The sequence below is a fragment of the Myotis yumanensis genome, unplaced genomic scaffold (assembly GCF_028538775.1).
Source record: "Myotis yumanensis isolate MYYU_CA2020_CCGP unplaced genomic scaffold, mMyoYum1.0.hap1 SCAF_307, whole genome shotgun sequence".
Classification (NCBI taxonomy): Eukaryota; Metazoa; Chordata; class Mammalia; order Chiroptera; family Vespertilionidae; genus Myotis; species Myotis yumanensis.
In genome coordinates this window covers 1-24,525 of record NW_027224058.1, presented here as the reverse complement: position 1 = coordinate 24,525, position 24,525 = coordinate 1, and the positions used below count along the sequence as shown (strand labels likewise).

The 24,525-nt window shown below is 45.2% G+C and overlaps 3 protein-coding genes across 4 annotated transcripts; 1 reads left to right on the top strand and 2 right to left on the bottom strand.

The window, feature by feature from the left end:
* Positions 1-414: 414 nt before the first annotated feature.
* LOC139001294 (carnitine O-palmitoyltransferase 2, mitochondrial-like) lies at positions 415-6,141 on the top strand. Its single transcript, XM_070402989.1, has 3 exons — positions 415-615; positions 2,797-4,101; positions 5,504-6,141. The coding sequence occupies exons 2-3, from the start codon at positions 2,811-2,813 to the stop codon at positions 5,833-5,835; spliced, it is 1,623 nt and encodes a 540-aa protein (XP_070259090.1). The 5' UTR covers positions 415-615; positions 2,797-2,810; the 3' UTR covers positions 5,836-6,141.
* A 1,231-nt stretch (positions 6,142-7,372) lies between these two features.
* LOC139001295 (CXXC motif containing zinc binding protein) lies at positions 7,373-12,933 on the bottom strand. 2 transcript variants are annotated; one of them, XM_070402990.1, is made up of 8 exons: positions 12,824-12,933; positions 12,528-12,611; positions 11,391-11,447; positions 10,928-11,009; positions 10,703-10,734; positions 9,400-9,477; positions 8,540-8,605; positions 7,373-7,621 (listed from the first exon to the last, which is right to left on the bottom strand). In XM_070402990.1, exons 1-8 carry the CDS (start codon positions 12,827-12,829, stop codon positions 7,544-7,546), a joined length of 483 nt encoding a protein of 160 aa, XP_070259091.1. In that variant the 5' UTR covers positions 12,830-12,933; the 3' UTR covers positions 7,373-7,543. The 2 variants fall into 2 exon arrangements, with proteins under 2 accessions (XP_070259091.1, XP_070259092.1); XM_070402991.1 differs by lacking the exons at positions 12,528-12,611; positions 12,824-12,933 and adding an exon at positions 12,221-12,478.
* A 2,472-nt stretch (positions 12,934-15,405) lies between these two features.
* LOC139001293 (protein mago nashi homolog) lies at positions 15,406-24,519 on the bottom strand. The gene is made up of 5 exons (XM_070402988.1): positions 24,441-24,519; positions 21,983-22,041; positions 19,579-19,689; positions 17,336-17,418; positions 15,406-15,664 (listed from the first exon to the last, which is right to left on the bottom strand). Exons 2-5 carry the CDS (start codon positions 21,995-21,997, stop codon positions 15,565-15,567), a joined length of 309 nt encoding a protein of 102 aa, XP_070259089.1. The 5' UTR covers positions 21,998-22,041; positions 24,441-24,519; the 3' UTR covers positions 15,406-15,564.
* Positions 24,520-24,525: the final 6 nt, after the last annotated feature.

The following is a 24,525-nucleotide window of genomic DNA, read 5'->3' as shown; positions in this document are numbered from 1 at the left end:
ATCTCACTATAGAAGATTAGAATTAATCAGTCTCTTATATCCCTGCCACACATGAGAGTGTACACACCCATTTCCTTTCCCCTCATTTTCACAGTGTAGTGCACAGCATAGCAATAATTGTGCCTCAGATAAACCTCATTGGCTATGATACTGCCACTGCACAAAACTTAGCTTAGTATTTACACTATTAGGATCATGTAATTGCTATTGTTAGGTGAGTTGCGTAGCACATTGGGATTGTTTATTTCCTTTCCCGGATAAACTTTTTGTTTTCTCTGAAGTTAATTATTTTATACTTTCTTATGTTTAGCTTTCCATGTGCTTACTAGTTTATCTGGGAATTTTTTTTTAAGTTTTCATCTTTCTTCATAGTCTGTATCCAAGTTGCTTTTCTCCTGTTTGTTTGCCCTCTTTTTTCAGATGCTTTCTACCCTTCTCTGTTGTCTTGGATATGGATGAAATATTAACAAGCTATTAGGAGCTCTGTGGATGGGGGTGGGGCTTGTCACAGCTTCATTGTATGTGATCTGGCTAAATCATTTCCTTGAGTGTCCCTAACGTTAGTGTTTGTGTTTTAGGCTCCCAGGGAAGGCTTTTCCAGAAAACTGCCAAAAGGTATTTTCCTGGTCACTAGTGTTGTAGAAGTGGGATAAAGGAAAAGGCTTGAGATCTCCACAGATCTATATCCCACAATTTTACGTTTGCCAGAGAATATCTGGGGCATCCTATGTGTGGGTCTAATTAAATATCTTTTCAATCAGATATGTCTAGGCTGCCAATTCCTGAGCCCTCTAGGGCAAGCATGTCAAACTCACTGTCCGGGGAGTTATTTGGCTCGTGTTAGCCTTTGAGTTTGATATGCTTGCTGTAGGGGTTCTGCTTTGTAAATATTGTTTCTTGGCTTTCTCTGCTCTCAACTTAGTGTTGGCTTTCTTGAGTCTGCTTTAGTTGCCTAAATGCTTTTCATCTTTTTAAAAAATATTTTTAATGATTTCAGAGAGGGAGAGAGAGAGATAGAAACATCAACGATGAGAGAGAATCATTGATCGGCTGCCTCCTATACACCCTGCCCCCCACTTGGGATGAAGCCCACAAACCAGGCCTGTGCTCTTGACTGGAATGGAACCTGGGGCCCTTTAGTCTGCAGGCTGACGCTCTATCCACTGAGCCAAACTGGCTCGGGCATCAAGTTCTAATATTTGCTCTTTTTTATTTTCTTTGCCTTATTGGTTTATGTCTCTTTAAAATTATTTTACTGAAGGGATCAGAGGCATAAATTCATGTCTTTTTCCATCAAATATATCCTCACCCCCCAATATGTCTTTTCCCTTACCATTTTAGTGCATTGCATTATGTTTTTATTCTGTTTGTCTCCTTCACCATAGTTCTTCTAAATCAAAGTCCATGTCCTGTCCTTCTCTATATCCCTGGACCAGGGCCTGATTCTCCACACTTATTCTCAAGGAATGAAATGGAATAAATGGACCAACAAATAAATAAGAGATAAATGTGTGTTTATTAATCCTTTCCCCAGTGCTTTACATGTGGAAATTATTTCTTCCAATGGAAAATGGTCCTTGTTAGTTGAGTTTCCCTTGAAGACACATTTCTTGATAAAATACTGCTTTTGGAATTTTCACAAGCAAAACATCCATTGGAATGCAGAGAGCTAGTTTGAGTGGGCCACATACACTCATTGTTATTTCTAATTGCTTTTCTAACATTTCCTAAAAGAGGAAGTGCATAAATGAACACAGTACACAGAATGATGGTGAAGACTTTCCCCTGTATTAGGGAGATAGTCAAGTGTGAATGTTGTCCCTGAAGAGAAATAAAGCAAGGGAAACTTAAGGAGATGGTATGGGAATTAACAACTGTTCTGTTCCAGCATGAATATAAGTGAGGTGTTATTGTATTTTATTCCTTTAAGAATCAAGAAAGGGGCCCTAACCGGTTTGGCTCAGTGGATAGAGCTCGGCCTGCGGACTCAAGGGTCCCAGGTTCGATTCTGGTCAAGGGCATGTACCTTGGTTGCGGGCACATACCCAGTAGGGAGTGTGCAGGAGGCAGCTGATCGATGTTTCTCTCTCATTGATGTTTCTAACTCTCTATCTCTCTCCCTTCCTCTCTGTAAGAAATCAATAAAATATATTTAAAAAAAAAAAAAAGAATCAAGAAAGGAAAGAGAATGAGGAAGAAAAGGCAACTAATAGACATTAGGGAAATGCAAATCAAAACCACAATAATGGTTACCCACCAGACTGGCTCTGGTCAAAAAGACAAACAATAAATGTTGCCAAGGATGTGGAGAAATTGGAACCCTCATATACTGCTGGTGGTAATGGTGCAGGTACTTTGGAAAAGACCGTAGCAGTTCCTCAAAAGGTTTAACACATGACCAGCAATTCTCCTCCTAGTTTATATCCCCATGAGAATTCATAATAACCAAAAAGTGGGAACAACACAAATGTCCATCAACTGATGACAAATGTGCTATATCTATATAATGGGGCATTACTCAGTAATAAAAAGAAATGCAGAACTACCACATGTTACAACATTGATGAACCTTAGGAACATTATTGTAAGTAATAGAAGCCAGATGTAAAAGACCAAATAGTGTATGATCCTGTTTATACAACTTGAATTATTGCAGAGCAAAAAAATAATCCGGAAATTCCTCCCTCTGGAGGTGATGTCATTTCTTCTGCATATGTTTGACTTATTTTTTTTCTTTCTCAGGTTTTATTTTTAGGGACTGCATTACCTTTTTATGTTTTTATTTTTATGTTTTAGGCCCCTGGTTTGATATGTACTTAACTGCTCGAGACCCCATTGTCTTGAACTTTAATCCATTTATGTCATTCAACCCTGACCCAAAGTCTGAGTATAATGACCAGCTCACCCGGGCGACCAACATGACGGTTTCTGCCATCCGGTTTCTGAAGACACTCCGGGATGGCCTTTTGGAACCAGAAGTGTTCCACTTGAACCCTGCCAAAAGTGACACTGATACCTTCAAGAAACTCATACGCCTTGTGCCTTCCTCTCTGTCTTGGTATGGTGCCTACTTGGTCAATGCATATCCATTGGATATGTCCCAGTATTTTCGGCTTTTCAATTCAACTCGTTTACCCAGACCCAGCCGGGATGAACTCTTCACTGATGACAAGGCCAGACACCTCCTGGTCCTAAGAAAAGGACATTTCTATGTCTTTGATGTCCTGGATCAAAATGGGAACATTGTGAGCGCCTCTGAAATCCAGGCTCATCTGAAGTACATTCTCTCAGACAATAGCCCTGCCCCTGAGTTTCCACTGGCATATCTGCCCAGTGAGAACCGAGATATCTGGGCAGAGCTCAGGCAGAAGCTGGTGAGTAGTGGCAACGAGGAGACCCTGAGGAAAGTGGACTCTGCTGTGTTCTGTCTGTGCCTAGATGACTTCCCCATTAAGGACCTTATCCACTTGTCCCATACCATGCTGCACGGTGACGGCACAAACCGCTGGTATGATAAATCCTTTAACCTCATTATAGCCAAGGACGGCACTGCCGCTGTCCATTTTGAGCATGCTTGGGGCGATGGGGTTGCAGTGCTCAGGTTTTTCAATGAAGTGTTTAAAGACAGCACTCAAGCCCCTGCCATCACTCCACAGAGCCAGCCAGCCAGCACTGACTCTTCTGCTGCTGTGCAGAAGCTCAACTTCAAGCTGAACGACGCCTTAAAGACTGGCATCGTTGCTGCTAAGGAAAAGTTTGATGCCACCATGAAAACCCTCACCGTTGACTGCATCCAGTTTCAGAGAGGAGGCAAAGAATTCTTGAAGAAGCAGAAGCTGAGCCCTGACTCGGTGGCTCAGCTGGCCTTCCAGATGGCCTTTCTGCGGCAATATGGGCAGACGGTGGCCACCTACGAGTCCTGCAGCACTGCAGCGTTCAAGCACGGCCGCACGGAGACCATCCGCCCCGCCTCCATCTTCACAAAGAGGTGCTCCGAAGCCTTTGTCAGGGAACCTTCCAAGCACAGTGCTGGAGAGCTTAAGCAGATGATGGCCGAGTGCTCCAGATACCACGGGCAGCTGACCAAAGAAGCGGCAATGGGTGAGACGGGGCGCATGCCCTCGGGTCTTGTTGCCCTCCGCACTGGGGTAGGCCTCCGCTATATTCTCCCCCACATCTAATTTCTACCTCTTCACTAGGTTGTAGCCATCTGCCAGCTCCCACATGATTTTTTCTACCCTAATAGTCTGAATAGCCAGGCGAGCCACTAGGGATCAGAATGTTCTAAGCAGGGATGGGGAAATACATCTAACATTATCCTCAATGAAGGTCACTTTCAGCTGTGACACATGATTCTATTATTTATTAGTCATTAGACTCAGTGTGACAGTTTAGGATTTCTAAGCTCACAGGCCCTCTTACTTCACCTCAGGTGTAGTGTGTCGGCTCCCTGTAAATAGGTCACCTTAGCTTTTCCCAAATCTAAGTGTTTGTCGTCTTTGCCTCGTTGTGGCAAAAATTGAGGCCTGGAAAGGACCTGGAGGATCACATAATCCAATCCTCTCATGCAGAAAAAGTCCTGGAACTAAAAGGGACCTCCACGACATTCTGGTCTCATCCTTCCCCATTTTATAAGCAGGCAACTGAGGCCGCTGGCCCAAGCTTATATAGCAAATTAGCAGTAAAGATGCGATGAGAACTTTCAGTTTTGTTCCACTGACTCATTGTCTTTGACACTTGACTTGGACTGTGGCTTTTATCTTAGTTTTTTAAAAAAAAATATATTTTATTGATTTTTTTACAGAGAGGAAGGGAGAGGGATAGAGTTAGAACAGCCGTGAGCAAACTACGGCCCACGGGCCGGATCCGGCCCGTTTGAAATGAATAAAACTAAAAAAAAAAAAAAAGACCGTACCCTTTTATGTAATGATGTTTACTTTGAATTTATATTAGTTCACACAAACACTCCATCCATGCTTTTGTTCCGGCCCTCCGGTCCAGTTTAAGAACCCATTGTGGCCCTCGAGTCAAAAAGTTTGCCCACCCCTGAGTTAGAAACATCCATCAGCTGCCTCCTGCACGCCCCCTACTGGGGATGTGCCCGCAGCCAAGGTACATGCCCGTGACTGGAATTGAACCTGGGACCCTTGAGTCCGCAGGCCGACGCTCTATCCACTGAGCCAAACCGGTTAGGGCTTATCTTAGTTTTTGAGTCCAGAGCTCTCATGTACTTTTCTTGACTAAATTGACTTAGTTTTATTTTAGGCTCATTTTTGTAAAATCATACTTTTATTTTAGGCTCATTTTTGACTCAGCTGTTGAGTTTTTTCTTAAGAAAACAATCTAGAATGAACTGCCCCAGAGGCTAGTGAGCTGGAGGTGTGCATGCAGAGGTAGACGACCATCTTCCACTCTCAAGGGGATTCCTACATGATGGGAAGGTTTACTAAGGTTCTTTCAGTTCTGTGATTTTGACTCTGGTTTTTTGTTTTGTTTCTCACAGGCCAGGGCTTTGACCGACACTTATTTGCTCTGCGGTACCTGACAGCAGCCAAAGGGATTGCCCTGCCTGAGCTGTATCTGGACCCTGCATATGGGCAGATAAACCACAACATCCTGTCCACTAGCACACTGACCAGCCCAGCAGTGAACATTGGTGGCTTTGCCCCTGTGGTCCCTGATGGCTTTGGTGTTGGGTATGCTGTTCATGACAACTGGATAGGCTGCAACGTCTCCTCCTACACAGGCCGCAATGCCCGGGAGTTTCTCCAATGTGTGCAGAAAGCCTTGGAAGACATGTTTGATGCCATGGAAGGCAAATCCATCAAAACTTAGCTTCTGGGCGGGTTAAAAGCCTCCATTGCTTCATCTACATGAAAATTGAAGCCTAGGTAGCCAATAGGTGCTATTCTGTGACTACTGGAACTAATCATGTGGTACCTCAGCGGCCAATGTGAAGCCTGAGCTTTAAAATCATGGTTTTAAAACTAAACGTGTAATTTCCAAGTGCAATTAGATCACAATGAAAGATAATGTGAGATTTCAATTTTAAGGGCATTTGATCAGGAGGGTAGGATTTGGAAAAATAACTCAGGTGTATTTATTGTTGAAGCAGAAATAAAATTTAATTGTTGCATCTACTGACATAATCTACTTTATTTTTCCCTTTTAATTAATGATTTTTTTTTTGGATTCTTTTACCTCCTGAAAGATGAGAAAGCAATTTAAAGTATAAACAAAAGTTATTGATCCTCTTAGTGTTTGTCTTTATGAACTTAACACACTGGCTGGTATAGAGACTGAAAACTAGAAAGGCTGCTTACCCAGCCCATTACTTCCACTTATTTGCTTTCAGGCTGGGCAGTGGACTGGACCTAGTGGGTAGGGGGCTAGAAGGCCTGCTGGCTGAGCGAGGGCTGAAGAAATGCTGTTGTCAGGTACAAAAAAGAGGCCCAGAGGGAGCCAGGAATATTCGACCTAGAGGAGACAAGAGGGGACAAGGTCGGCACCTCTTCACCTCTTGGATACGGCCACCTTTACCTTAAAGTGGAGGATCCCCCTTCCTAGTGCCCCACAACCTGCCTGGGAGTGGGCAGACCCATTCCCAGTGGGCCATTCAGAAAATGAGGATATTTCACTTCCAAAGAATTCCTGGCTCCAGTAGAACACTGGATAAATAAGGTCTCTTGTAACAAGTTTTCCAAATGGCTTACTGGTGGGAAGGCATGAGTATGCCTCGTGGACCTAACTGCATTAAACAGCTCTGTCCACTGGGTAGGGGCTCTTCATACCTCCACAGGGCTGCCTGGGGGACAGCACACAGAAGGGTGACCACAGCGGGGACAAAACAGGACCAGGAGCTACCCGGGGCATAGATGCTGACTGAATATAAGAACTTTCATACTGACTTCCGAGTGGGAGAGCCCCATCACGCAGGTGAGCCAAGACCTAATGACCACCTGGCCAGAATTTGAGAGCAGAATCTTGCCAGGACTGGACGGCTGACCTCTACAGTCCCTTTTTTCCCTAGAATATGAAGTGACACCAGCTAACAGAGATGCCTGCATTTACTTAAGAGCCACACTAATCAATGCAGTGTTTTGGCTCAGGATTATTGGCTCATGGTATCATGGAATAGGCTCAGCTGCATTGCATACCATTGGCCTTGACACCTTTGGTTTTCTGGGTTGATGTGCCCACTCCTCATGAGCTAGAGAGCCCTTAGAAGCTGTGTGCTCCTGCATAGTTTGCAAAGCATCGGGTGTAAGATTCTATATTGTGGGAAGGTGTCAGGAAACAGTAAAAGACCTCTAATATGGATTCTTATTTGTGGGGGGAGTGGCTGCTACCTGACTCTACCTCAGTGCATGAGTACAGCACAAACGGGCTTTATTGGGGCCTGGGAAGCTGTGACAGCCCAGCATGCAGACTGTGAGGGCTTGGACAGCTGCCAGGAGACAAGGGATGCGGGGCCAGCCTCAGTGGGCTCTGCTGCTTGGTTGTCCCTTCTCAGTTCTTAGAGGCAAGTGTGCAGGAAGAGGGCTCAGCACTTCACAAACTGGTGGGTGACCTCGTAAATTCCCACAGACTCCTGGGCCTTTTCGTCATAGTCAGTCCAGTCCTGTGGGGGAAAATGGCAGTGTTAGCCTCACGAGGCAGCCTAGGACAGTGTGGAGTGGGAAACTGCGATTTACAAGGCCCAGTTCAGGCTCTGACCCAGCCGTCCATGAACATGTATCACCTAGAACAGAACCAGGCTGTTCAGGCCTGAATTCCAGCTCTTCTAGCTTTGTGATTTTGGCAAGTCACTTAACCATTCTGATCCTCAGAGCTATTCTCTATTTTTTTAAAAAAGGGACAATACACTTCACGTTGAAAGAATCAAATGAGGTAACACATGTAAAAGTACTTAGGATAGTGCTGGATATACGTAAAAGCTCAATAAATTCTAGTTACTGTTGTTGTTATGTGCTGTACAAATTAGTTTTGTCCTTCCTTTGAGGCCTGAACACAAGGTTTCCTTATCTGCAAGGCATTACTATGTCCAGTGATACCGTCAAGCTCATTGTGGTAGTTATGTTCTACAAAGTCACCACAATGCTGACTTAGTGAATAATGAACCAATGCTCCCAGGAAAAACACAGGGTTAAACTCATGGGAGTTTACATCTGATCACAACACTGTTTTCAACCAATCAATACATAACCTTGTTTCATGTATGATTCTGTTTAAAAACACCTTTTTAATATACTATTGTTGATTCATTAAAATTGACCTCACAGCCAACAGCATTATAACTCATGCCTGAACAAAGCTTATCTATTATATACTTTCTCTAGCAGGCACATCCCAGCCCTCATGCAAGTGGAACACTTGGTGGAACTTCAGCGTTACCCTTGGGGCCATCTTATACACTAAAATCACCAACAAAATGCACAAAGATGTGCAGTCAGCTTTCCATTGATGAGTCTTGTTCACCATAAAAGATAATTTCCACCACGTGCCCTACAGCACCCTGCACGGCCCCCAAGTCCCGTACCTTCTCCTGCAGATTAATGTCACTGAAGATGGTCCTCGATTCTACACCCTCAGCAGCAAACCCAGCCTGCAAGGGACAGGAAGGCAGTGAGTCTGAGGGGAAGGAGGCACTGGTCTGGCACGTGAGCCTGACCAGCGAACTGGCTTTTCTCACAACACAGTTGGGAAGGGAGCACAGAGATGTAGGGTTGGCAGCTGTTCTGCAATAACTACTGAGCTTCCAGGGCCTGGCAGCTGCCTGGGACTAGAGTGGTTCCTCCAATTACAGCCCTAGATCAGAAGGCAGGAGCTGCAGGGTAAACCCTTCCACTACCAGACTGTCTGAAAGACAATCGAAGCTATAAAGGCTCAGATCACCCAAATGGTTCCAAGTACACTTAGCTGCAGCCTTTTGCTAACCATCCGCCAGCTGGGCATGTTGCTTCCCTCTCTGGACCTTAGTTTTCGTATTTATGAAACGGGGATGGTAATACTCTCTCTTCTGCCTATCTCACAGACTTGTGAGGTGAAAATGCCGCTCCAATAAAGTGGAATGAGCACTGACTCTGGAGTAAAGAGACCTGCATTCAAATTTTAGCTCCCCTGCTTTCTAACTGTGTCACCCTGGGAAAGTTGCAAAACTTTGAAATTGTTTCCTTGTCTGAAAAACAGTACGGATAACTGCACAGGGTGACTGGGAGGGTTAAATAAGATAAACATGTAAAACTGACCAGCATGGTGCCCAACATATAGTAGCACTTAATAAGTAATAATTCTTACAAAGGAGAATTCCTAGTTCATGGTCTCCGTAGGAAGCCAAGTTCTGCTATTACCTCCTATATGCCCTCCCCAAAGATACAGGTTTCCCAGGAAGACACACACCTGGGGCTGGAAATCAACTGGTTCAAGGCCCCGGCACTCAAACTCTACTATCGTCTTGAACTTCTCATTGTCTTCAACCTAGAAAGGAAATACATTGAGGAGGTAGGCCCAAATGGGCCCTCAGGATAATCCCATTGCCCCTACCCTTCCTGCCAAGGAGGTCCTTACTGCCCCTGTGAGCCCAGAATGGGACTTGGGATCAAATCACCTCCTTCTGGTAGAAGCCTGCCTTAGCCACCTGCTCCCTACAAGACCCTGGACATGGATGCTACAGTACAAAGAGTGTGGACTCTGGGGTCAGCCTGCCTAGATGGGAGGCAGAGCTCTGTCTTATTGCCTTCTGGGACTGAGACTATCAAATAGAGGTGAGGAACCACTACAGATTTATTGTGAGAACTTGAAATATGTGTAAAGTACCCAGCAGAGTATCCAACACTATACTCAGTAACTAGTAGGTAAAAATACCAACATCACAAATATGAACAAGAATGTTAAGCTACAAAGTCTCCAGATCATCTAAACGGCCCCAGCACACATCTACTGTGGCCTTTTGCTAACCACCTGCCATGCTGTGAAGGCAGGGGGCCGACTTAAAGCCTTTGAAATGAGATTTGCTTGTAGGGAGGCACCTATGAGCAAGGTGGTGTAGCCAGGAAACTCATGCCTACCTGACCCATGGGCCTAGAGACCCCAAGCACCATGCCTACACGTTTGCTCTCATTCTGTCACTCACTCTAAAAGCATTTCCTGCACACCAACCATGTGTGCGGGCCCTAGTTTGTTTTTTGTTTGCTAATCTATCTCTTCCACTAGATTATGATTTACTTAAGGTGGTATAGCCAGGCAATTCTTAAGGGCAAGTCCTCATCCGATTTCTCTTTAACTTCAGGAAAAAGCTGAAGTTTGGCATGAATCTGACATTTTTCAAAAATACCAAATAAGGAATGGATAAACACAAGTTAAATGCCCTTCTTTAAACACACAGACCCAAAGCACACACACCCTCCCTCCCCTTTGAACTAATTTGTTATACAGTGATGAATAACTACCTAATAAGATGGACAACACCAAGGATGGAAGGGACCATTCACAGGACTCTCCCCCCATGGTCTCAGAGAAGGCTCCCTAGACCTGCTAGGATGTAGGTAAGGCAAATGCTCCCAGTGATGGAAACTGAATGGCCAGCTTGATCAGAAGTCCCCTGAGCTCCCACAGCCCAGCACTTGCTAGTGTAACTCTAGAACCCAGGCCTCCTAGCTTGGATTTAACCCCGCCATGCCTGCCACTACAGCAGGCAACTTACATTGTAAGATTTGATGGTGCTGCTCAGAATCTCTGGAACATAAAACAGAGGACAAAGTTGACTTGAGTCCATACGTTGGCCCTACCCCACGCCCCCAGATGTGGGTCTGGGAAAGAGTCTGCGGCAGAAGCTTGGGCACCGCAGGTAACATGAGCCTGCTTCTGGTCTGGTATCAGGAAGCGAGGGGCTGGCCTCGCAGAGCTCAGCATTCATGGCCTGACCTACCAATGGAGTTTTCCCTCGAGCACAGCTTGCACTTCTGGACCATGGAGGCGCTGCCACGGCCTCCCTTCAGTGCCACACTGTCCTAGCAAGGAGTAAACACAACCTCTAGTCACAAATCCGTCAGACGCAGGGTCCTGAAGAGACCCAGTCCCACCACTTATTATCCAACTGAAGAGACCAAGACTCAGAGAGGGTGAGCGACTTGCTAGGACAAGAATCCTGGGGAGGCTTCTTAGGACCAAGGAAAGGACTTCCCCTTGATTTTGATCTCTGCCTCACATCCCAAAGAAGGCTGTTACTTGCACTGTTGATCCCACTAATGCCTGCCCCCCCAAACCACAAAAAGCAAGGTTCAAAGACCAGAGAGATTCGGGTCACAGATTCCCCAAATTCCTGCCTAGAGATGTCTGTGTATGTGTGTGTGTGTGTGGGGGGGGGGGGGGGGGGGGGGGGGAGCAGTTACCATCAGCCGAATGTATTGCCACTTCTCTGAAATCTCACCACAGTTGCCACATTTCATCTTGGGAGAGAAAGGAGCATTAGTAGTTAGTTCAGTTAGGCAGACAGTGAGGGAAGGGTAAGAAGGCAGGCTCCTACCCTACCTTCCTGCCAGCAATCTCCCCTCATCCTTACAACCAGCCCCACCAGGGACATAACCAGACTCACCTCTGGGCAAAGAACAGGCCAAGGTGCTTCTCCTGCTGGCAGCCGCCCCCCCCCCGCCCCCCCGCCCCGCCCCCCCCCCCCCCCCCCCCCCCGCCTTTACTTCTTAAAGTTAGCTGGGGACTCAAGGCTCGTGTGGTACAGAAATGGTCTCAACCAGCCCCCTCCCATCCACGCTGCTAGGTTAGGAGCTTCCTGTGTTCCCACAGGCCCTGTCGTCCCTGGTGTAAGTGTTTGCCCTCTGTTGTTACTGGTTTTCTGTCTCCTTCCCTAGTCTCTGTGCTTTTTGAAACCAAAGAACATCAATTCCCCAAATAAGCCCTGGCACTCCGTCTTCAAAATATGTGGGATTAAAGGTGGCCAGAGGCTCCTGAAGCAGAAGCAGCTTTTGCCAAATCCCGAAGGATGCTGAGATTCAGGCTACAAGGAAAAGAGCAGAAGCTCTGGGATCCGGGAGAGTGAAAGGGCTTAGACTACTCGGCTGAGAGGGGTCCTCTCCAGACCATGCCACTGGCAGTACCAGCTTTTCCAGAATGGGTTTGGGAAGCAGGGGTGGAGCCATGCACGGAATTGAACGACTTCACAATAAAGCCAATCAACGAATAAAACAGGTGAAATTATCCTCCTTACTAAAGAATCACAGTATCCCTTCAAGCAGCCTTTCCTTTAGCATTTGTTTACATACCCTGAAATATTTAACGGAGAAAAAATTACAAAGGAATTACAAGACACTATCCATTAAGGATTAGCCAATAAGTTTTAAAAAGCAAATATAAAATTCTACCCAGAAAGAAACATTTGGTGGTTAAGCACAGATCAGGTGGGGGAACCTTTTTCCGGGCCCGGCCTCTGGCGCCCCCTCCCGGAACCTCGAAGTGCCCACAGCCTCTCGGGGCTCCTCCCCCGCCCCGTCGGGGCCCCGCCCCTGCAGCCGCACCTTCAGGTACCACCGGAAGTCCTCCCCCACAGGCCGGAGGTTAGTGACGTTCTCCAGCGTGGCTTTGAGCTGCAGCGCGATTTTCTGAGAGGAAAGGGAGGGCCAGAGCGACTGCATTTCGCGCCTGCGCAGCCCCACGCCTGGTCCCGGCCCGCCCGCCCCGGCACGAGCGCGGCCTCTCCGCTCCTTTCCAGCGCAGGCCCGCTCCCCTCATCCTCTCCCGGCGCGAGCGCCCGCATCCCAGATCCACGCCGCCGCCGCGCCCCTGCCCCGGCAGCGTCCCGCTCCCGCCTCACCCCCATAGCGGCCGGCTGGGCCCGGCGCTGGCTGCGGTCGCTGCTTTCCGGCCCGTCGCAAACGGTGGGCGCCGCGTGCGCACTCTCCCGGCGGGCCTGGGCTCGCGTGGGCGTGGCGCGGGGGCGGGTCTCCGTGCGCCGCTCCTTCCGGCGCAGCGGGGTTTTCGCTGCTTGTTAGTGCTCTAGGCCAGTGGTTCTCAACCTTGGCTGCACATTAGAATCACGTGGGAATCTTTTTAAAATCCAGATTTCTGGGGCCCATCCTCCGGAAATTCTGTTTCTTTGTTAAAATGTTGTGGTCCCACCCCATCACAAAGAAACAATTTCCGGAGGATGAGGCCCAGAAATCAGGATTTTAAAAAGATTCCCAGGTGATTCTAATGTGCAGCCAAGGCTAAGAACCACTGCTCTAGGCGAAGAAAACGAAGGCAACCCGAGGTCGCAGGTGGCCTGCCTGCAGCTATCAGTAGCTCCGGTGTTCGCTGAGCGCGGTCCGTGCCCGCAGGCAGGCTGTGGGCGGGAGGGGGGGGGGCGGTGCCGCAGCAGCCTTCCTGGCCTCGGCGCTCCTGCCCTCCACCTCTCCGCCTGCCCTCACCCCCCTCCCGCCTGCTTCCCGCCTGCCCTGAGGCTCCTTACATTCCGTCGGCTCCCCCTCCTCGGGCCGGCTTGGCAGATTCGGGGCCTTTGTCTTCTCTAACGGTTCCTTCCGTTTCCTCATCGAGAACCGCTTTCAGAGGGTGGTCCCCAAGCCTGGCTCTCCCCTGGCTCCCCTCGTCCATCCTTTATACATTTACGGCAGCTCGTTTTACTTGCCCTCTTGTCCAAGGCATATCTGAGCCCATACAGGTGCTGTGAACATGACCAAGAACAGCCCATTCGAAACGCGTATAGCCTCTGAGCGCCTCACGGTCATTACGTTAAAGTTTGGGGTGATGTTTTTGATACGTACTTTACCACCAAGTTGTCTCATTGCCCAAGTACCCGCCTGTAGAGCCAGGAACCTGGACGTCTCAGGCCCCAGATCCACCTGTTGCCTTGCCGGAGGCAGAGTCGGGCGTGCGTTCGCTGGGCGCGGTGGGAGCGCCGCTGTCAGACCTGGCACCGGTCCTAAGTGAGCTTGTCTGGACGGTGGGAGCTTTGCCCATCCACTTCCCCTCGGCCACATGACTTACTAAGGCCCGGTTCCTTTCAGTCCCACCATCTATTCAACCAGCAGTTCCTGCAGATTCACCAAATTCCCACACTAACTGTACCCACTAGGTCTCAGCTTTTTTTTTTTTTAATCTTCACCTGAGGATATTCTTTCCATTGATTTCTAGAGTGGAGGGGAGGGAGGGGAAGAGAGAAACATCCGCATGAGACACATAGATTGCCTCCCACATGCACCCCTACCAGGGCTGGGGAACCTGCAACCGAGGTAGGAAGTACACGCCCTTGACCGGGAATTGAACCCACAACCCGTCAGTCCGCAGGCGCACACCACCAGCTAGGGCAGGTCTCAGTTCTTAATAGCTGTCGATAGTCTGATTTTAAAATGTCTTGGAGCCCTGGCTGGTGTGTGGCTTGGTTGCGTGTTGTCCCGTGCACTGATTCGGTTCCTGGTCAGGGTATACACCCAGGTTGCAGGTTTGATCCTGTTGGGATAGGTACGGGAGGCAACCGATCGATGTTTCTCTTCCTCACGTAAAGTCAATAAAAAATGTTTTTAAATGTATAGGAAAACTTTACTGATACTAGGTATTTTATCCCTTATATTAGTCTCTTCCATAATGAAATAGCTGTAAATATTTATCTATAAAAGATGATTTTTAAAAACCCAACCGCAGTTATCTCAGTAAACCCAACCACAATACCATTTTACACCTTAAAAAGACTATTTCATTAATATTCAGCGTTCAAATTTCCGTAATGTCAATTTAAGATTTTTTGAATCATGATCCAGATGGGATCCAAACATTGCATTATGAGTCTCTTAACTCTCCTTTAACCTATAGCTTCATGCTCCATCTTTATCTTATGTTTTATTGAAGCAACCAGATCCCTTTCCCTGGACTTTTCTCTGAATATTGCTGATTGGACTCCCACTGTATTTTTTAACATGTTTCTCTATTTTCATTTTTATTTAGTTATGCATTCATTGGTTGATTCTTATATGCCCTGAGTGGGGATTGAACCTGCAACCTTGGTATATTGGGACAATACTCTAACCAACTGAGCTATAAGGCCAGGGTTATATTTTCTTATTTCCTATGAATTGGTAGTTTTATCTACAGAGTCGATTCAGTTAGATTTTGGGGCAATACCTTACACAGGGTGTTAGTGTTTTAAAAATTGGGCTCTGGCTGGGTGGCTTAGTCAGTTTGGAGCGTCATCCCGTACACCAAAAGGTTGTGGGTTCCATGCCTGGTCGGGGCACACATCTAGGTTGTGGTTTTGATCCCGTCGGGACACGTATAGGAGGTGGCTGATTGACGTTTCTCTCTTGCATCAATGTTTCTGTCTCTCTCTAAAAATCAATAAAAACATATCCTCAGGCGAGGATTTTAAAAAAAGTAATTGAAAAGAGTTCACACGTTTAGAAGTCCCTATAAAATAACAATTGCATTTTGTTATATATTTATTGAAGACAATCATTTACAGTTTATAAAAAAAATATTGGCCTTCTATACACAAAAATTTCCTGATAATGGTAATGAAAACCAGCTACTCCCACCCCCCTAGTGTCCACACCAATATTCAATCTAGATTGGTTTAATCTTGAAGTGTAATCCAATAAGACTGAAGACCAAACACTTCAGGTCCTGGACAAGATAATAAAATACTCGTAAGCCTTCTGGGTCCCTAAAATGCAAAAGGAAAAAAATGTTTAAAAAGCAGAGACAACTGGCAAGATAATACCACTTAACGCAAATTATGTACCAAGGCTTTACTCATAAAGGTATTTACAGAATTAAAACTTTGAAATCAGAGTTCAAAAATCGAGGAAAAGGCTATATGCTACATATTAAAATGGAATATGAGGGCATTTAAAATGTTAAGGTTTTAAAAATTGGGGAAATGTTTATATTAAGTGAAAAAAATCATTCAAATAACATTACTGGTCTAAATATTTTTTGGTGCCTTTAAAAACTATATTTTTTAATGCTCAGAAAAAAGATAAGAAATACTTTAAGCCAGTGGTCGCCAACTGGTGGTCCTCAGATCACTGGTGGTACGTGAGGTCCGAAAGGTTGGGGACCGCTGCTTTAAGCCCAGCTGGCATGGCTCAGTGGTTGAGCATCGACCTATGAACCAGAAGGTCACAGGTTCAATTCCCAGTCAGGGCACATGCCCAGGTTGCAGGCTCCATGCCCAGTGTGCGACTTGTAGGAGGCAGCCAAACACTGATTCTCTCTCATCATTGATGTTTCTATCTCCCTCTCCCTCTTCCTTCCTCTCTGAAATCCATAAAAATATATTAAAAAAATACTTTACAGTATTAATGGTTGTCTAATTGACAGGTTTATGGGTGATTTTCCCCTTACATTTTTATGTATAAGTTTCAGAATTAGAAAAACTTTTCTTAAGAAGTAGTACTAGTCAGGATCAAGAGGCTGAAGGTTACTACAGCATAACTGGCTAAGAATAGAGACTGTCCAAAAGAAGACAATTATGCCCATCTGGTACTAAAAGTGAGCCACGTCTAATCCCAAATGCCCAAAACACAGGAGCCAAAGAGATTTTCAAATTCTAAGGACTCTGCAGCATACTTTATAATTTGCCCTCCTGACATAAATTTTAAATTTATATTCCAAATAATTTCAAGTTTCACCCAAATCAGACTTTAAGATGTGCTAGTCTGAATGACTAACATCAAGGAAGGTAGTTAGACTTAACGACTCTACAGTTTATCTTAAGCACATGTATTGGCATATCTCATTTTTCTGTTCTGGACATTCTTACCCACACTAGCTGCTCCAATGGCATTACTGTGTGTGTCACTGAGAAGCTCTTATTAGTATCTAGAGGCCCGATGCACAAAATTCGTGCAAAGGACTCAGCCCTTGCAGCCACGGCTTCGTCCAAAGGTCATTTGGCTGCCCAGTCTAATTAGCATATTACACTTTTATGCTAATTAGACCACACGGCCAAACGACCTTCCAGATGAAGCCGTCATGGTGGGGGTGATCAGGCAGGCAGAGGGGTTGGGGCGATCAGGCAGGCAGGCAGAGGGGTTAGGGGCAATCAGGCAAGCAAGCAGAGTGGTTAGGAGCCAGTGGTCCCGGATTGTGAGAGGGTGCAGGCCGGGCTGAGGGGAACCCCCCCCCCCCATGCACAAATTTTGTGCACTGAGCCTCTAGTTATAGATAACTGGACAAAAGGTCAAAAGTAATAGGAGCAAGTCTTGAAAATAATTTAGAGCCTCTCTCCATCTGTACCGGATCTTACCATATGGTCCCAATTTGTTTAAGGGTTTCATATCAATCTGCTGCAAAACATACACATCTGGACATACAGATCATGTACACTTACTTGGATTGATTGACATCAATGAGGGAACCAATTTTTGATGTTGTGAAAGAAATGTGTTCATCTCCAATGACGATTTCTAGCTCCTGGAAACATTTAAAAATGTTTAAAATCAAGCCAAATTGGATGGTTCATTAAGCACACAGGAGGTTCATCTGCCAAATCACACAAACTCTATCTACTACACATAAACAAGACCAATTCCCTCTGAGCACTAAATTGTGCTAGGTACTAGAAGCAAAGAGATAAATACTCGCTTGAGTAGCTCATATTTTTAGAGGAAGTTGTGTCGGTGATTTGGAAGAAATTACATAATTGTTTTGTATATGTGTTTTTGTTGTTAACAGTGTAGAGTAACATGTATGTTTTATAAATACCAGGAATCTTAACTTTTCTGGGCAACATGGGACAATTTTGGACAATGATAAATGCTATGAAGACGATCAAACATGTTTTTTTAAATGACGGGGAGAGGTGTTTTCTTTCTTTCTTTATTTGGATTCTGTCCTTTAATAATTTTCAGAGGAAAGCCATGAAGTGGCGTCTGGCTCAGTAGAGACATTGATCAAAGATTTGTAAAAATGGCAGGTTTGCAGACCTTGGGTAATGTACATCAAATTCAGCAAGCCAAGGAGTGAATTTTTCATGATGAAGTTCTTACTACTCACTGGTTCTGGGCCAGTTTTCCATAGCCTCCTAATGGGGAGAGGTGTTTTAGATGTGATGGACAGACAAGATATCACTGAAAAAGTGACATATGAAGGCTTCAATAATAAAGTTTTAGAAAAAATATTTCAGGAAGCATGTAGCAAATACAAAGGTCCTAAACTAAGAACAACAGGTATGTCTAAAGGACAGAAATAAGACCAATGAGGTCTGAACACAGCCAGAGATTGTAAGATAAGGTGGGAGTTTGGATTTTATTTTAAATGCAGTGGAAAGCTACTAGAGCAAGCATGTCAAACTCAAAGGCTAACATGGGCCAAATAAACAAGGTTTAAGTTTATGTGGGCTGCAAAAAGACAAAAGCTTCAATTTTCATAGAAACATAGGTTTATTTCAACAGAGACATGCTGAATACAAAAGGCTAAAATAAATGAGTGATCGTTAACATAAAATAATAGAACATTTTAATAAAAATTAATATTTTTTCTTGGACATTAACTTATTAGATACTGAATAACTGCACAAATTAATAAGCGTAATGCAAATAAACCTATTTTTCTTGTTCTCCAAAAGTGAAATATTTCTGTTGTGCACACCAAACAAGTCAGTCCAAGACTAATGATGTGGCAATCGGCTGCTAAAATATTCGCTGCTAGTATTAGTGGAGAGAAATGGTGTGCCTGCACTTAAGGGAAATGAATGCAACATGATTATAGTAATCAGTCATTAGCGAATGTTGTAGTTCGTTATTAAAAATTATGGATAACAGGATATTGTAAAAATTAAGTTACGAAATTTTTATTAAAACGTTTCTTACATACCGTTATATTGACTGGGCCACAAAAATATTCGTTGTGGACCGAGAGTTTGACATGCTTGTACCAGAGAGTTTAAAATTAGTGTAATACAGTAAGCCCTTACTTAAATTGTTGATTGGTTCTGTGACTTTAAGCAGAGCAATAGAGTATAACAACCAACTTTATCATAGGCTAACTGATAGAAATAACAGTTAAATTCATATGGCATCTCATCACATTATAAGGAAGCCACATTAAATAGAATGATGTTATTTGAGGACCTGCTGTACATAAACAAATTTACATTTTACAAGATTACTCTGGCTTCAGGTTAGAAATGGGCTGCCCAGGATAAGAGAAACAAAAAAATCAATTAGAAGTCTGGATTAGGAAAGATGTAGATGAGGTTAGCTGCTTGCATGATTTTCCTTCCATTAGACTGTCGGACTATTGAAATAACTATGTTCTATTTATCTATCTTCACACTGCTTTGTCTATAGTAGTAAGTAAGGTGGGCAGCAAAACCCTGAGAAGAGGGAGAGGGAAGGTCACAAGAAGAAACTCAGGGCTGGATTCCTGGTGGTCAGCAGCACTTCTTGCTCTCTCTCTTCCTCCCTGTGGGTTCACTGCTTCCTTAGATCAAGGTGCTCGTAATCTGCCCGTGTAGGGCTCCATATGCACGCGTGCTCGCACACAAGTGGAGGATTCAATGTCCTATGGAGAGTAGTCAACTTATCTTATTTGTAAGATTTCTGCACTGGGAATAGCTGCTAGAACACTCACCTGACGGCCCACTCGGTCCGGGGGAGGCCACAAAGCATCATCCTCTTTGGTAATTTCACTGTCATCAATTATTCTCTTCAGTTCCTCCATCACACTCTTATGTACATAAGCCTGAAAGCAAGTTAAAAAACAGAATTTAAGTTGTATTCCTAAGCAGCATTCTGCCTCAGATAGTGATTAAAGATAAAAAAAAAAGACTGCTCCTGAAAAGTCATTTCTGCAAATGGGAAGACATTCAGGCTTGACCTCAGCATGCTGAAGAGGGCAGGGTCAGAAGTGCCCAATGATTACACCTCCGTACCCCATATGGTTGTTTCTACTTCTTGGCACATCCTATTCATATGGACCTCTCCTTACCTACACATCTAACTCACACCTAGACCCAAAATAGATCTTTGTGTAACCCTGGTTATTCTTTTTTTTTTTTTTTTTTTTTTTTTAATATATTTTATTGGTTTTCCACAGAGAGGAAGGGAGAGAGACAGAGAGCCAGAAACATCGATGAGAGAGAAACATCAATCAGCTGCCTCCTGCACATCTCCTACTGGGGATGTGCCCGCAACCCAGGTACATGCCCTTGACCAGAATCGAACCTGGGACCTTTCAGTCCACAGGCCGACGCTCTATCCACTGAGCCAAACCGGTTCAGCATCCCTGGTTATTCTTAACTAGATGACATGCTTCTGAAAAGCAGAGGCATGTCTTTTAAATACACTCTACATATCCTATTGAATAATGGACAAAGATGCAAATTGACCGTACCTTCACTATGCCCACTGCTGGCTAATCAGAGCGATATGCAAATTAACAAAGATGGTGGCTAATTTGCATATACCAGCTGGGAGCGAAGACTGAAGACACTGTAGAAGGAAGCCAAGCAACGGAGCCGAGGTAGCAGAGAAGGGCGGGAGAGAAGTGGAAGAGAAGGGCGGGGTAGGAGCGGCAGAGACTGGCGACGGGCGGGGTAGGAAAGGCAGAGATGTGAGCGAAGCCCTATTCTTGCAGGAATCTTCCTGCAAACGGGCCTCTACTTAGTTTATATTAAAAAAAAAAAAAAAGAAGCTCTGCCAGCGTGGCTCCATGATTGACCTATGAACCAGGAGGTCCCAGTTCGATTCTTGGTCAGGGCACATGCCTAGGTTGTGGGCTTGGTCCCCAGTGTGGGGCATGCAGGGGCAGCCAAACACTGATTCTCTCTCATCATTGATGTTTTTTTCTCTCTCTCTCCCTTCCTCTCTGAAATCAATAAAAATATCTATTTTTTTAAAAAAGGATGCTGACATGTGTAGGTAAGCATAAAACTGATTGCTAATCCTATATAATAAAAGGCCAGCAACCATAAGCATAACAACCAGAACGACCGCTCAACCAGTCGCCATGAGGTGCATTGACCACCTCTCGGTGAACGGCGGTGGGGCGGGACTGGCGAGTGGGTTGAACAGCCGACCTCTTGGTCCCTCCCCACAGCCCGCAGGCTCCGGGGAACCAGAGCCATACTGTGATCAAGGAACTACGGGGAACCAGGGGGTGACGGTGGAGTGGGACTGGGGACTGGTGAGCAGGCAGAAGATGGCCCTGATTGCAGGCTAGGCCTAGGGACCCTACCTGCACACGATTTTGTGTGCTGGGCCTCTAGTTAAATATAACAGCATGAAAATATACTGATTGTTAAGATAGTTTCAAATGTTAACAAAGTGGCTAAAAAGGAAGCATAGCTTTGATGAAGACTTAATGGTGTGGTAGAAATCACACCAAAATGGAGCACATGACAGAGGCAGGAATAGGTTTGAATTCCTGTTCTATCCCTTACTGGCAGGGGTGACTTTGAACAAGTTCCATAAATCATATCTGGGCTTTCACAGTCTTATCTGTAAAGGGTATCTAATATCATCCATTACCTGGGCTTATAATCAGGATCAAATAAGATCATGTATGTAAAATATCTAGTGTCATGCCTCGCATCTAACAAGCATTCAATAAGGTTAACCATTTCTCCATGCTCCCTTTCCCATTCAAATGCAAATTAGAGCTCCACTGAGTGCTGTGTACCAGGGAATATACCAAATACTTTGAATGGGGATTAGCTCTTATTTGTTTTTATTGCAGATGAAGAAACTGAATTTATCAAGTTCAGCTGGGAAATTTGCCCAAGGCCAAATAGTTAGTAAGCAGCACATTCAGGGTTCAAGCCAAGATCTGCAAGACTTCACGTGATAGCCAATAACTGATTCAGTGTTGTGAAAGAAAATATACACTAAAAGATTTGAGAAAAACATTAGAAGCTGTCTACAGACATGATTATACTTTCCTCTTCTTTATCTTTCATTACTACTCCCAGAAAGAACAAAAAAAGACAAAAGGCTAAACTGTAGTGAATGAGAAAGTCTCTCAGAAGGCTCATTACCTCTTTTCTGATCATGACATCATTCTTGTAATTGCTGTTGTTGGCATATCTCAATTTCCCTGTGAGGGGGAAAAAATCAATATATAATAAAAACATATGACTAAATCATCATTAGCCTAGTAAGACTATCAGTTGTTGCTTAAAACGTATTCTAACTTTTTAAATATTTACACCTTTGGTGTTTCAACAATACATTTTTTCAGTTCTTCACTTTAGGCTATTAAATAGCCTCACAGCCAAAACTATAGCTGATGCTGAATTACAGATCTTGCAAAAGGTAGCTCAGGTAGGACAAAAGAACTCAGGTAGAATCATATTTCTGCAGGTTAATGTCCTAAGCCAGCTGTGGGCAAACTACGGCCCACGGGCCGGATGTGGCCCGTTTGAAATGAATAAAACTAAAAAAAAAAAAAAGACCGTACCCTTTTATGTAATGATGTTTACTTTGAATTTATATTAGTTCACACAAACACTCCATCCATGCTTTTGTTCCGGCCCTCCGGTCCAGTTTAAGAACCCATTGTGGCCCTCGAGTCAAAAAGTTTGCCTACCCCTGTCCTAAGCTAAAAACAGGGATAGTAATTGGTAACTTACCTACACACAAGGCCTGCTGAGGCTCAAATGAGTTATGAAAGCCTTTGAAAAATATAATTTACATACATTATCATGTGACTGTGTAATATTCTGATATATTCCTGTGACAGAAAAGTTGTGGTTTTAGCCCTGGCCAGTATGGCTCGGTTGGTTGGAATGTTGTCCCGTGAATTGAAGGGTTTTGTGTTTGATCCCTAGTCAGGGTGGGTACAAGGCAACCAATAGATTTTCTCTCTCACATCAATGTTTCTCTCTCTAAAAACCAATGAACATATCCTTGGGTGAAGATTAAAAAAAAAAGTTGTGGTTTTATTACTTAACATATTTAGTATACAAGTCTCTCTGTGTATATACGCATTCAACAGGCTAATCTGGGTATATGGTGGGTACGAAGAAGATAAAAGAGGCAAATTAAATGATGCCTCACTGTACTCTCCACCTAAGACTCTTTCCTTTCAGTTCATTCTCCACACAGTGGACAAAGTGATGTATAACAGCAAGATCTGATTAGTTTACTCTAATACGGACAATGACGTCCCCCTGCCTCCTTGGCCATGGTAAAATCCAAATTCAACATGGCACACTGCTAAACTGAGCCTCTGCCTGCCTCTCCAGGCTCCCTCCTGCAAGAGCTCTCTCTCCATCAGACTACTTGGTTTCTGTCTGAAACGTCCCATGCACTTTGTGGTTTTCAGCCTCTTTGCCATTAAGGCTGCCCAAAATGCATTCTTAACTCGTCTGCCTACACAACTCCTGGTCACTGAAAACTCGCATCTCCCTTCCCTCGTGTTTTCCCGGAAACCTCTGAACCCTCAGCTAGATTAGGTGCCTTCTTTCTGTTCCCGAGTCCCTCTGCTCCTTTCTCCCACCGCCCCTAATACACTGTCTCGTCACTGTTTACAAACCTATTTCCTTCACAAATGCAGCTTGTCAGATTCACCTCTGTGCCCGCATTTAGTAGATTTCTATCATCTTTGACTCCTTTTCCTCACCACCCGCCCGCTCCCTAAATCCTATAACTGACAGTCATATTGGTTCTGCCTTGAACAGTACCCTAAGTCCTTCTCTCCACTTTCACCCTAGTCCCTACCAGCCCCCCTTCTGTCTGGACAATTGTTAACTGTCTCCCAATAGGAGGCCCTGTTTCCACTTTTGCTCATTCTGTACCCGATCACTAGAATACTTTTTCAAGAACAGATCACACCTCTTCTCTGCTTAAAACTTTCCCACTGCTTCCTGCTGTACTTAGAATAAAATCCAAACTCTTTACCTGGCCTATAAAGATCTACATGTCGTGGCCACGGCCTACCTACCCCATATTACCTCCAACTTTTCTCCCCAGCCACACGGGCCACCTGGAATAGGCCTCGCTCACCCCGCCGTCTGGCCCTGACACCTGTTGCTCCCTCGGACTAGATGCTCTTTTGGGGCGTCACAGGCTGGCTCCTTGTCAATCAAGGTTCAGTTCAAATATCCCCTTTTCAGCGAGCTCCCCAACGGAAGCCCTATTTAAAACCAGCCCGTCATTTTGTTTATTTCCGACCACTCATCACGGTCTGGAACCCCTTTTATGACTTCTCTCCCAGCCCTAGAATAAAAGCTCCCCGCGAGAGGAAGCTTGCCTATCGTCCGCGCCCGCATCCCAGGTAGTGAAACGGCGCCCGGTGCAGAGCGGCCGCGCACTCAGCGCCGGCGGAAGCATCCGGTGAAAATGTCACAACAGAAGACGCCCTGGACAGACAGAGCCCGTGGGGCGGACACAGGCGTGCTTCTCCCAGAGCCCTGCCTTCCTCCTCCAGCTCCCCGCACGTTCCCGGCCCCCGGCCGCCCCAGGCCTCGGCCCCGCGCCCGGGGCCGCTCTCACCATCCGGTCGGAACTCAAATTCCAGGAATTCGTGGCCGAACTTGCCCTTGTGACCCACGTAGTAACGCAGATAAAAGTCACTCTC

Excerpts from the sequence above, each read along its gene's own strand:
- LOC139001294 (XM_070402989.1), top strand. The coding sequence starts at position 2,811 with ATGTACTTAACTGCTCGAGACCCCATTGTCTTGAACTTTAATCCATTT. Across the intron at positions 4,102-5,503 it reads GACCAAAGAAGCGGCAATGG|GCCAGGGCTTTGACCGACAC; the intron begins GTGAGACGGGGC and ends TGTTTCTCACAG.
- LOC139001295 (XM_070402990.1), bottom strand. Across the intron at positions 11,010-11,390 it reads GGCAATACATTCGGCTGATG|GACAGTGTGGCACTGAAGGG; the intron begins GTAACTGCTCCC and ends ACTCCTTGCTAG. Across the intron at positions 10,735-10,927 it reads CTCGAGGGAAAACTCCATTG|AGATTCTGAGCAGCACCATC; the intron begins GTAGGTCAGGCC and ends TTTATGTTCCAG.
- LOC139001293 (XM_070402988.1), bottom strand. Across the intron at positions 17,419-19,578 it reads CGGACCGAGTGGGCCGTCAG|GAGCTAGAAATCGTCATTGG; the intron begins GTGAGTGTTCTA and ends AAATGTTTCCAG. Across the intron at positions 15,665-17,335 it reads ATTGATGTCAATCAATCCAA|GGACCCAGAAGGCTTACGAG; the intron begins GTAAGTGTACAT and ends TTTGCATTTTAG.